General features: G+C 43.7%; 1 protein-coding gene across 1 annotated transcript in view; it reads left to right on the top strand.

Annotated features, from left to right (window-relative positions):
• The window catches only part of LOC310775854 (venom factor-like), a gene marked incomplete at both ends in the record, with an annotated part of 96,400 nt that overhangs the window by 27,118 nt on the left and 55,604 nt on the right, over positions 1 to 13,678 (top strand). The window contains 4 exon segments of the mRNA XM_083635980.1: positions 5,765 to 5,954; positions 7,008 to 7,173; positions 8,247 to 8,317; positions 8,834 to 8,868. Of these exon segments, the coding sequence (XP_083492106.1) occupies positions 5,765 to 5,954; positions 7,008 to 7,173; positions 8,247 to 8,317; positions 8,834 to 8,868 (462 nt within the window).

The raw sequence follows: 13,678 nt of genomic DNA, 5'->3' as shown, positions 1-13,678 counted from the left end.
AAAACCAGACGAAAGCCAAACGCTCTGCCCCCCCCCCCTCTCTTCATCCAGCCTGTCTGTCTGCATTATAGGCTATTATTCCATATTATTATGCTTCTCAAACCAATCTAACTGCAGTTTCAATACTGCAAGCATGTAAATACGCTACACTATAGCAAGATCAAAGTGAAAATAATGTACTAAACGCATCAGCTAGAAAAATATAGCCTATTAGATTGGTGAAAGTTTGTCCAGAAAGATATCGTTTTCTCTCCCCTGCTGCAGGTAGAATGATGCACATAAATATACCCTACATTATGTAAAGTCATTGCATAAATGTGTTTTTATTGTAAAACTAAATGTGGAGTAGGGCGAAGTTATTGGAGCGCACATCACAGTATAGCAGATGACAGTAGAAGCTTCCGAAGCGCGTTCCGCTGTCACTTACCTAAATCACGTTAAATCCACACAGGGTATATATAGGCTCAAGAGGACATATATGTTTCACATAGGGTGGTGTTTCATTTCATGTTTTATTTGGTCCAATATTGAAATGTTCGACAATTGCAGGTTGTCTTACCATTACACATTATTTTAGATCTACCTTTTATATCTATTTCGGCTCTATTTAGTAGCGAAATGGAGGACCCAATTGCATGCTGGGAGTGGACATTCACAGGCAGTAAACTTACAACTGCTATTTCCTATGGGAAGCTGGGTGCTGCGTGGCTGCTATGTGTTGTGTCTGTTTGAGCGAGGGAGTCAGAGAGAGAGAGAGAAGGGTGACTCAGAGGCAGAAGAGCACTGGCGCACTGAATACGCCTGGTTTCAGAGAGAGACAGAGAAGGGTGACAGGGGAGAGGCACAAGTGCACTGGCGCAGTGAATAGGCCTGGTTTTCAAAGGCGCAAAGCGCTAAATTTAAGGCAGGTGCCAAGATATCAGTACGCCGAGATTTAAGGCCGACACGCCCACTTTGGCCCATTCTGGGGCTGCGCCACGCCCATTCGGCCTAAAGCGCATTTGGCAGCCTAAAGCCATATTGATATCGTCCCAAAACAGGCGCAAGGCACGTTTTTTTGCGTTTAAGGCCCGTTTTAGCGCCGAAGGCTTGTGGGAGAATAGGGCCCATCATCTCCAGAGTCTAATGCATGACGACTTCATGACATCCAGGAATTTTGCGTGCTTCCCGCGCAAAATTTCGTCATGCAATTGCCCCACCGATTTTATCCAGGCCCACCCAATTTTATCCAGGCCCACCCATAATTGAATTTCTGCCTACACCCCTGGTTTGAAGTCGATCCGACAAACGGTTCTCGAGATACGCGAAGGACAGACAAACAGACAGTCCTGGAATAAGTCCAAATTGCATGAAATGCGGCACCGCACTCCATCGGGGTCCGAGCAGCGCACTCCCAAAGTTTGAAGTCACAATCGGACAAATGTTTCTCGAGATAAACTGCTTTTTGTGTTTCCAGTAGGTGGTACTATGTCAAATTGCAAGAAATTCAGCACTGCACTACTTCGAGTTCCCAGGAGCACACTCCCCAATTTTTGTGTTGCCAGTAGGTGGCGCTGTGCCGAATTGCACAAAATTCTGCACTGCTCTATGTCAGGTTCCCAGCAGCACACTTACCAAGTTTGAAGTCGATCAGATGAATGGCTATCGAGATAAAGCGCTTTTTGTCTTGCCAGTAGGTGGCGCTATGCCAAATTGCACACAATTCAGCTCCCTGCACCTCCTTGAGCTAAGCGCACTCCTCGAACTACAGCGGTAGTTACAGGCATCCCATTTCCTCCTGTCGGGTCAGTGAGACCAACTCTCGTCAAGTCCCGCGAGACTTTCCTGCCGCTGGCCTGTGGACTGACTTGACGAGAGTTGGTCTCACTGACCCGACAGGAAGAAATGGGATGCCTGTAACTACTGCTGCAAATAGCCCGGGGGACAATAGCAGTCTGATGGTTCTTTAGGGATCAGATTATGACGATATGGGTCGAAAACGGGAATAAAACTGTCTATTTACATGGAGGAAAACCACGCTGCCAAGTGGCCCCCACGGAGCTCCATTCTAGGTCTGGCTTGCACACTATTTCGATCAACAACGCCTAAGATGGACAAAAACGCTGCGGAGAACACTGGGTGAGGAGAGGGCTCCAGGTTAAAACAAAAACAAAATTCTCCTTCTTTTTCCCCCCTTTTTTTTTATATAGAATAGTTCATCTATAAAGGCCAGTTAGGCAATGTTTGTACCTGACATGTTTCGGCTGCTGTTTCTGCATTCTTCATCAAATTTGATCAGTTTAAGTTATAGGGCTACCCCCTATAAACATAGCTCTGTTGTTTCAAAATTGGCAGGGAAGCACTATTTGCTGTGCTTTGGTTGTCACAAGGTGTCAGAGATGTAGCTATTTATTAAATTTGAACCTCACTGCATGTTGTAGTGATCATGACGTGATTAAAACACACACACACACACACACACACACACACACACACACACACACACACACACACACACACACACACACACACACACACACACAGAGAGAGAGAGAGAGAGAGAAATCAGCTGCACCCAAGCACACAGCATGCCATGAGCAGAAAGATGGAGACAACGCATCTGATCACTTTATTTCTTTAATTTAATGGACCTGGCACTGACTGGCTATTATTTTGTTTATCTTTTTGTTGATTTTTGCAGCAATTGTTTATTCTATGAATTTTCATATAGACATATATGTTCAGAGTGCTCCAGACAGGTCCCGCATTTCACATTATGCAAAGCTCAGCTCTATTAATGCCTTAATCTGCTGCTGTGAAATAAATGTTTTATTTGATTTTGAATAGTAGTCTTTCTTGTGTTGTTATTGCGCTTTTCAGAAGTTATTATGGTTAAAAAGTCCAGAAAATGGCATAGCGGGTATATAACCTATGTTTTACTATAAAAAAAAAAAAAAAAAAATCAGCCCCCTCCTCCCCAGTTATAACCGCCCCCTCAGTCATTTCATCCTGGCGCCGGCCCTGCCGGGTCTGTCTGTCTCTCAAGTGTAATAATCCCACAACGATCAAGGCTTTAACAAGCATCACAAGCTCTGTAAACAGTGTTTACACAGCTAAACAGTGGGCTCTAAGCATCATGCCCATTGTAACTGAGGGGGTAATTGTGGCGCGAGGCTTGAATGTCTGACTCTAGCCGGTTAACTTTGTTTAAATTTAAAATTGCGACAGTTCACACATCTTTAACACGACATGCATACATGTATATTATACATCAAACTCTTGAGCTAATTCTGCTCTCACTCAGAATGTCAAAATATAAGCGATGTGATGTATAGTTTTTGAGATATTAATGTTTGTTTGGCACAACTCATACTATTAACTGCCGCGGGGTTCCGCATTTCTGGGTGGCAAGTGATGTCACAGTAACCTCTTTCCCTGCAATTGCACGCATGCAAGACCACGCTCCTCCACAGCGTGGATGGCGTGACTGCAGTCAATAGCTTAACCCAAGTGGACAATTCTGATATAGGCTATTGAAATAGGCTAGAATTAAATTCTCACACATCCCTACCCTATTAAAGAAACAAATATTTTTTACATGTGTATGTTATATCCTATATGAACGAAACGTCTAATTACAGTAAGCGCACGCTTTGGGACATATAACACCATGGGGATATCCACTGCGTAAGTGCGCGGCAGCCCTTTGGTGTGTTTCAAATGGAATATCGTTCCATCAGCACCAATTTTCGTTATCACAATTTTGTATTAGTTGAATCCGAACATGTTCATCCTCCAATTCTGTCCCTCTCTCTCTCCCCTCTCTCGTTCTCTCCCCTCTCTCTTTCTTCCCATCTCTCTTTTCTCTGTCGATCTCTCTCTTTCTCTCTCTCACTCTGCCCCTCTGCTTGCCCACTCAGCGAGGAGGAAGCTGCTGTCACATACGTGACACTGTGGCTTTTAAGGGGGGTGGACATGATCACATGTGAATAATTGTGGGCTTAAACACGCCTATATGGAGGTTTGCGCTGAGTTGACGCAAAGCGCAGAGGGGCAACACCAACACGCCCACAATTAGCGCTGCGCGCAGTGCTGTTCGAGCGCAAAACGGGCGCTAACGCAAAATTACCGCCATTGCGACTATAGAGCCCAACCTCTTCTTTAATCTGGTGGAAGCATTTTTAAATCAAAAGTGAAACGGGCTGGCACAGATATGATATTTAGTGAGACTTACCCTGCACACTATAGGGCAGGGATGATATGCTCATCTCCCGATTTGAGATCACGATACTTGGGTGCCGATTCGATTGTATTGTGATTACAAGTATTACGATTCGATATTACGCTTTATTGCAATTTCTGTTTGCTGTTTTAACAGTACCCACCCAGCGATGTCCACGGACGTTGCTTTTATGGCTAAATCCGGTCGGTCCGTTGTGGCCATGATTTAGCCCAAAAATAGTCGTCGACATGTTGGCTATGTTTAGTCCGTCTCTTTTGCTCCTATATATACAGAGTGGAGCACACCCCAAAAAAAGTTGAAGAGGTGCAGACTAACGAAACATCGAAAATAATATAAATGAAGAAAGTCGCACACTCAAAAATTCTCCTCTGCTCTGTTTTACCACATTTGACCAACATTTTCAGAAGAATATGCCTTTGTCAGGGTATATAATATACCCTGACCCTGATATACCCTGAAGAAGGCATATTCCGCCAAAACATAATAGTGTGGTATTAAACACAGCAGAGGAGAATTTTTGAGTGTGTGACTTTCTTTCTCATTTTAAAAACTGTGAGATACCAGTCACATATGTGGAGATTCTGCTACGATTCCCTTTTATAGTTAGTGTATGCAATATGTGTATGAAATAGTGTATGAAATGCTTGTACGCTGGGTCCTCTCGTCGGCATAAAGAATAATTGGCACATAGCAATATATAATTCACAAAAATATACAAGAAATTATATATAGAATAACATTAAACTAAAACAGAAATTAAGAATAAAATAAAAGCTCATGAGAACATATTGATGTAGTGAAGGCAAGCTATGGTCTCGCTTGCCAGCCTCCCCTGCTCTACAGCTGCTCTCCCATTGGAGCAACTGTTTCAGTCACTGCTGGGATTTACGCTCCCCGCTTACAAGCTCTGTCATTGGCTCCAACCAGGTCAATCAATCAATCTCCCTGTGTGTCGCTGCAAATAGTGCCCTGCCGCCGCAGTGAAAACCACAACGCTAACTAGCTAGCAAGCTAACGGCAGAAACCTACATGCTAGCTCGTTGCTACACGCTGAAAATCGCGAGTTGGATTGTTGGAAACTATTTCTCAAGGGCACTGCCGCTAAACGCCGCCAATCGCAATTCTAGAATGGTGACCAGCGCTGCCAGGCTCCTCTCACGGAAGTGAGGGGAGGCTGGCCAGCGAGACTGAGCAAGCTATGGCTATTGATGTGTCATAGGGTTCACCAAGCGTTTGAGTGTCCTTAATAAACGTGTTGCTACCAGAGAGTAAAACGTCCTGAGACACTGGTCACATGACATTTTAGTAGAATAACAGTAGGCTTATTTGGTCTTAGTAGTGGGAGTAATGGTAGGCCTATTAGTAGGTAGAGGTTGTACATGTAGAAGTCATACAAATAGTACAAGCACTAGTTGATGTAGTAGTAGTAGTAGTAGTAGTAGTAGTAGTTTTGAAGTACTACTGGTGCCAATGGTAGTCAAATAGTAATAGTAGTGGTGTAAGTAGCAGCAGTATGAATCAAGTGTCTGACCCCTCCTGAAGGTTCACTGTGCTGGCTCCGGACCTGCTGAGAGCCGACAGTCAGGAGAACATCTACCTGGAGGCCAGTGGTCTGTCTGACCCCCTCAACGTCTCCATCAGCATCCAGGACTTCAGCCAGACGTCCCAGCTGCTGCACGACTCCCTCACACTGGGCCCAGATAACAGCTTCCATACTCTCAAGACTATACAGGTGATTTGATAACAGCTTCCATACTCTAAAGACTATACAGGTGATTTGATAACAGCTTCCATACTCTAAAGACTATACAGGTGATGTAATAACAGCTTCCATACTCTCAAGACTATACAAGTGATTTGATAACAGCTTCTATACTCTCAAGACTATACAGGTGATTTAATAACATCTTCCATACTCTAAAGACTATACAGGTGATTTGATAACAGCTTCCATACTCTAAAGACTATACAGGTGATTTAATAACAGCTTCTATACTCTCAAGACTATACAGGCGATTTAATAACAGCTTCCATACTCTCAAGACTATACAGGTGATTTAATAACAGCTTCCATACTCTCAAGACTATACAGGTGATTTGATAACAGCTTCCATACTCTCAAGACTATACAGGTGATTTGCCAGGGTCACGGCTGCCACTTAAAGGAAGGCACCGACATTTTGGGAGATTTTCCCTTTTGCCATCTTCGTGATAGTAAGATGAGAAGATAGATTTCCCTTCTTTTCTCTTTGATTGTCGTAGAAAAATAGCGACTTGCCCATCCTGCTACTTAGCTTAGCACAATGAATGGTAGTCATTGATACTGGCTAGCCTGCCCCCGTGTTATCCGGCTTGTTCCGGCGTCCATACAGGCAGTAGCACATATGGACGTGTCTGCGGGTGGGAAGCCAGATTAATAAGGGTATGTGGCCTGGTCACTCCACTAGTTCGTCCTCTGGTCGGTCTGTTTGCAGGGGAGGGGAACTGGGGTGAATAATGTGATCCTCTCACACACTACGTCCTGCCGGTGAAACTCCTCGCTGTCAGGTGAAAAGAAGGGGCTGGCGACTGCACATGTATCGGAGAAAGCATGTGCTCGTCTACAACTCCCTCCAGATCGGCAGATGGAGTGAAGCAAGGACAGGGACAGCCAATTAGAATTGGGGGGGGGAAACAAAATGTCTTTGGAAAAAATAAATGGCGGATGAAATCCCCAGAAGAGGGTGTGACTTTGGCACTCTGTTCTATTCTAATCCTCCTGACTATCCACCTCATGTCATCCCAGCTTCCCTCAGAGCTTCTGAAGCGAAACGAGCACAGGAAAAAGTTTGTGTACCTGAAGGTGACCTTTGAGGGGCACCACTTCGAGGAGAGGGTGCTGATGGTGTCCTTTCACACTGGCTACATCTTCATCCAGACTGATAAACCCGTCTATAACCCTGGTGATACTGGTGAGAACTGGAGAAACTGGAGCTCAAACACCACATTGAGAAATAACATAACGGCACTAACAACAATGACCAGGAAGGCACAACCCAGCAAACACGCCTTTTGAGGCCTATGGGCAGCCTGCAAGGGATCTCATTTTCAGTCCAAAACAGTCTTTGCATGTTTTCCCTGCACTTGGAAAATCCACATAAAATACACAACTTGTTGAATAACAGTTACAGCACAGTTTGTAAATGTGTATATAATACATTTGAAAGCTTGTTACTGGAAGTGGGTGTTAGCTTATTTATCTAGCTAGCTACATAACATAGATCAATGCTTTGAGCCCCCCATCTCTTCTAACATGGTAAATGCGATCATAATGTTCGCCTAAAATCAAGTCTTTCAGCTGCAATACATTCAGCTGAATGCTCACAAACAATTTCAGGTATGATTGCTGGAGATTATTGAAGCCCACATCAAATTATATTAAGGTTTTCTAACTGTGCGTTCACGGCGGAAAAAAGCTTTCACTCGCTCGAGTTTGGCCACGTGAATTATTCAGCAAAGTTGGAAAATGTTCAACTCGAGCGAATGGGCGACTGAGGCGAATATCGCAAATATCTTGTTACGCTACATCATTCGTCTGATTTGCATAGACCGGGACGAAACGGTTTCTGCTCGCCTGTTTGCATTGACTTTATGTGATCGTCCCACGAATTTGCAAATTTCGTCTTGGTGTGAACTGAAGACAGTACCACTCATTTATCAGGATTGGTAACATTAGCACGCTATCTATCAATTAGCTTGTGAAATTGACATTTTTGTAGAGATCCAACAGCTGGCCAACTAACTAACTTTGAGCTTGCTATCTTATTGTGCTTCAAACTAATGTTAGCTAAGTAGTTTCAGGCTGAAACAACTAAGTTAATGTTCAGTGGCATCAAAATCAAACCAAATGTTCACTTAAATGTCAGCTCACGTTACCAATACCATTTACTATTTACCATTTTGTCCTCTGTATCTTTCCTCTCTCTCTCTCTCCACCTCCTCTCTCTCTCTCTCTCTCTTTCTCTCTCTCCCTCTCTCTCTCCAGTGCGGTGCAGAGCCTTTGTGTCATCTCCATCCTTCAAGGCCTTTAACAGCTCCATCACAGTGGAATTCCAGGTTAAAGAATACTACTACTACTACTACTACTACTACTACTACTACTACTACTAATAATAATAATAAATATTATTTTCAAATATGATAACCCCTAACCCCGTCATCAATATCGAGATGTAAACGGTGTAGCCTACAAAATGACAGTCAGAATGATTCATTTGGGTCTTCACTATTTAATTATGTGTGTTTAGCTCACATTCATTTTGGGTAAGGATGATGATGATGATGATGATCATGATGGTGGTTTGTCTGTGTGTGGGTGTGTGTGTGTCTGTGTGTGTGTGTGTGTGTGTGTGTGTGTGTGTGTGTGTGTGTGTGTGTGTGTGTGTGTGTGTGTGTGTGTGTGTGTGTGTGTGTGTGTGTGTGTGTGTTTCAGGATCCAGAGGGTGTTGTGGTCAAACAAATCTCTCGGACACGACCCACTGATGGCGTCTTTGCTGAAATTCTCCCTCTCACAGAGATTGTCAAGTAAGATGATCTTATCTCTCCTTCCATACTCTCTACTGACTCCTACAGGTGAGAGGAGAGAACACAGAACATCAGTGGATATAGTCAAGTCAAGTCAAGTTTATTTGTATAGCACATTTCATACACAGAGGCAATTCAAAGTGCTTCACATAAAATGGTTGACACAAGGAAATAAAAGAATAAGAGGATAAAATATACATTTAAAAGCATCACAACAGAGAAAGAGCATAAAAAGTGCATTAAGCAGTAGGCGCAGCAGTTAACAATGTCCATAACCTTTATAATAGTTGGACTCGAACCTTTATAGGCCACACACATCTCCTGAAAAACAGCTGTCAGCAGTTAAAAGCGACGCTAAACATAAAAGTCTTTAGTCTATTTTTAAAAGTAAGTAAAGTTGGGGCAGATCTGAGGTCTTCAGGCAGTTTGTTCCAGCTAGCAGAAGCATAGTGGGTGAATGCGGCCTTCCCATGATATGATTTGATCCTAGGGACAGTCTTTTCTATTCAAATCTATATTCTTGGATCCATTTGTACGGTTCAAAGGTCAGGAACAACAAAGCTCTCAACACGCTAACACAAGTGAAGACAAGGGGACCTCATTAAAAACATGCCATTTCACAGCAGAGGAGGTGGTTGGGTTTATGCATGGTGTCACTGCGGTTATGGTTAGGTTTAGGTCAAGGCTGTCGTAAAGTCAAAAAGTGATGAGATGACCCAATGTGAGCTGCCGAGACACGCATCAGACACACAAAACAGGAAGTGAGGCATGAAATGCATCAGCCACACAAAACAGGAAGTGAGGCATGAAATGCATCAGACACACAAAACAGGATGTAAGGCATGAAACGCATCAGACACACAAAACAGGATGTAAGGCATGAAATGCATCAGACACACAAAACAGGAGGTAAGGCATGAAACGCATCAGACACACAAAACAGGAGGTAAGGCATGAAACGCATCAGACACACAAAGCAGGATGTAAGGCATGAAATGCATCAGACACACAAAACAGGAGGTAAGGCATGAAACACATCAGACACACAAAACAGGAGGTAAGGCATTTAACGCATCAGACACACAAAACAGGAGGTAAGGCATGAAACGCATCAGACACACAAAACAGGAGGTAAGGCATGAAATGCATCAGACACACAAAACAGGAGGTAAGGCATGAAATGCATCAGACACACAAAACAGGAGGTAAGGCATGAAATGCATCAGACACACAAAGCAGGATGTAAGGCATGAAATGCATCAGACACACAAAACAGGAGGTAAGGCATGAAACGCATCAGACACACAAAACAGGAGGTAAGGCATGAAATGCATCAGACACACAAAGCAGGATGTAAGGCATGAAACGCATCAGACACACAAAACAGGAGGTAAGGCATGAAACGCATCAGACACACAAAACAGGAGGTAAGGCATGAAACGCATCAGACACACAAAACAGGAGGTAAGGCATGAAATGCATCAGACACACAAAACAGGAGGTAAGGCATGAAACGCATCAGACACACAAAACAGGAGGTAAGGCATGAAACGCATCAGACACACAAAACAGGAGGTAAGGCATGAAATGCATCAGACACACAAAACAGGAGGTAAGGCATGAAACGCATCAGACACACAAAACAGGATGTAAGGCATGAAACGCATCAGACACACAAAACAGGAGGTAAGGCATGAAACGCATCAGACACACAAAACAGGAGGTAAGGCATGAAACGCATCAGACACACAAAACAGGAGGTAAGGCATGAAACGCATCAGACACACAAAACAGGATGTAAGGCATGAAATGCATCAGACACACAAAACAGGATGTAAGGCATGAAATGCATCAGACACACAAAACAGGATGTAAGGCATGAAATGCATCAGACACACAAAACAGGAGGTAAGGCATGAAATGCATCAGACACACAAAACAGGAGGTAAGGCATGAAACGCATCAGACACACAAAGCAGGATGTAAGGCATGAAACGCATCAGACACACAAAACAGGAGGTAAGGCATGAAATGCATCAGACACACAAAACAGGAGGTAAGGCATGAAATGCATCAGACACACAAAACAGGAGGTAAGGCATGAAACGCATCAGACACACAAAGCAGGATGTAAGGCATGAAATGCATCAGACACATAAAACAGGACGTAAGGCATGAAACGCATCAGACACACAAAGCAGGATGTAAGGCATGAAACGCATCAGACACACAAAACAGGACGTAAGGCATGAAATGCATCAGACACACAAAGCAGGATGTAAGGCATGAAACGCATCAGACACACAAAACAGGAGGTAAGGCATGAAACGCATCAGACACACAAAACAGGAGGTAAGGCATGAAACGCATCAGACACACAAAACAGGAGGTAAGGCATGAAACGCATCAGACACACAAAACAGGAGGTAAGGCATGAAACGCATCAGACACATAAAACAGGACGTAAGGCATGAAACGCATCAGACACACAAAACAGGAGGTAAGGCATGAAACGCATCAGACACACAAAACAGGAGGTAAGGCATGAAACGCATCAGACACACAAAACAGGAGGTAAGGCATGAAATGCATCAGACACACAAAACAGGAGGTAAGGCATGAAACGCATCAGACACACAAAACAGGAGGTAAGGCATGAAACGCATCAGACACATAAAACAGGACGTAAGGCATGGAACACATCAGACACACAAAACAGGACGTAAGGCATGGAACACATCAGACACACAAAACAGGATGTAAGGCATGAAACGCATCAGACACACAAAACAGGATGTAAGGCATGGAACACATCAGACACACAAAACAGGAGGTAAGGCATGAAACGCATCAGACACACAAAACAGGATGTAAGGCATGGAACACATCAGACACACAAAACAGGAGGTAAGGCATGAAATACATCAGACACACAAAACAGGAGGTAAGGCATGAAATGCATCAGACACACAAAACAGGACGTAAGGCATGAAACGCATCAGACACACAAAACAGGAGGTAAGGCATGAAATGCATCAGACACACAAAACAGGAGGTAAGGCATGAAATGCATCAGACACACAAAACAGGAGGTAAGGCATGGAACACATCAGACACAAAACAGGAGGTAAGGCATGAAATACATCAGACACACAAAACAGGAGGTAAGGCATGAAATGCATCAGACACACAAAACAGGACGTAAGGCATGAAACGCATCAGACACACAAAACAGGAGGTAAGGCATGAAATGCATCAGACACACAAAACAGGAGGTAAGGCATGAAACGCATCAGACACACAAAACAGGAGGTAAGGCATGAAACGCATCAGACACACAAAACAGGAGGTAAGGCATGAAATGCATCAGACACACAAAACAGGAGGTAAGGCATTAAACGCATCAGACACACAAAACAGGAGGTAAGGCATGAAACGCATCAGACACACAAAACAGGAGGTAAGGCATGAAACGCATCAGACACACAAAACAGGAGGTAAGGCATGAAATGCATCAGACACACAAAACAGGAGGTAAGGCATGAAACGCATCAGACACACAAAACAGGAGGTAAGGCATGAAACGCATCAGACACACAAAACAGGAGGTAAGGCATGAAACGCATCAGACACACAAAACAGGATGTAAGGCATGAAATGCATCAGACACACAAAACAGGAGGTAAGGCATGAAACGCATCAGACACACAAAACAGGACGTAAGGCATGAAATGCATCAGACACATAAAACAGGATGTAAGGCATGGAACACATCAGACACACAAAACAGGATGTAAGGCATGGAACACATCAGACACACAAAACAGGAGGTAAGGCATGAAACGCATCAGACACACAAAACAGGAGGTAAGGCATGGAACACATCAGACACACAAAACAGGAGGTAAGGCATGAAACACATCAGACACACAAAACAGGAGGTAAGGCATGAAACACATCAGACACACAAAACAGGAGGTAAGGCATGAAACACATCAGACACACAAAACAGGAGGTAAGGCATGAAACACATCAGACACACAAAACAGGAGGTAAGGCATGAAACACATCAGACACACAAAACAGGAGGTAAGGCATGGAACACATCAGACACACAAAACAGGAGGTAAGGCATGAAACACATCAGACACACAAAACAGGATGTAAGGCATGGAACACATCAGACACACAAAACAGGAGGTAAGGCATGAACGCATCAAACACACAAAACAGGATGTAAGGCATGAAACGCATCAGACACACAAAACAGGATGTAAGGCATGAAATGCATCAGACACACAAAACAGGAGGTAAGGCATGAAACACATCAGACACACAAAACAGGATGTAAGGCATGGAACACATCAGACACACAAAACAGGAGGTAAGGCATGAACGCATCAAACACACAAAACAGGAGGTAAGGCATGAAACGCATCAGACACACAAAACAGGAGGTAAGGCATGGAACACATCAGACACACAAAACAGGAGGTAAGGCATGAAACACATCAGACACACAAAACAGGAGGTAAGGCATGAAACACATCAGACACACAAAACAGGAGGTAAGGCATGAAACACATCAGACACACAAAACAGGAGGTAAGGCATGAAACACATCAGACACACAAAACAGGAGGTAAGGCATGAAACACATCAGACACACAAAACAGGAGGTAAGGCATGGAACACATCAGACACACAAAACAGGAGGTAAGGCATGAAACACATCAGACACACAAAACAGGATGTAAGGCATGGAACACATCAGACACACAAAACAGGAGGTAAGGCATGAACGCATCAAACACACAAAACAGGATGTAAGGCATGAAACGCATCAGACACACAAAACAGGATGTAAGGCATGAAACGCATCAGACACACAAA

Source organism: Poromitra crassiceps (assembly GCF_964638095.1).
Source record: "Poromitra crassiceps genome assembly, chromosome: 4".
Classification (NCBI taxonomy): Eukaryota; Metazoa; Chordata; class Actinopteri; order Beryciformes; family Melamphaidae; genus Poromitra; species Poromitra crassiceps.
The sequence above is the reverse complement of the archived record's forward strand: the minus strand, read 5'-3'. Positions and strand labels throughout refer to the sequence as shown.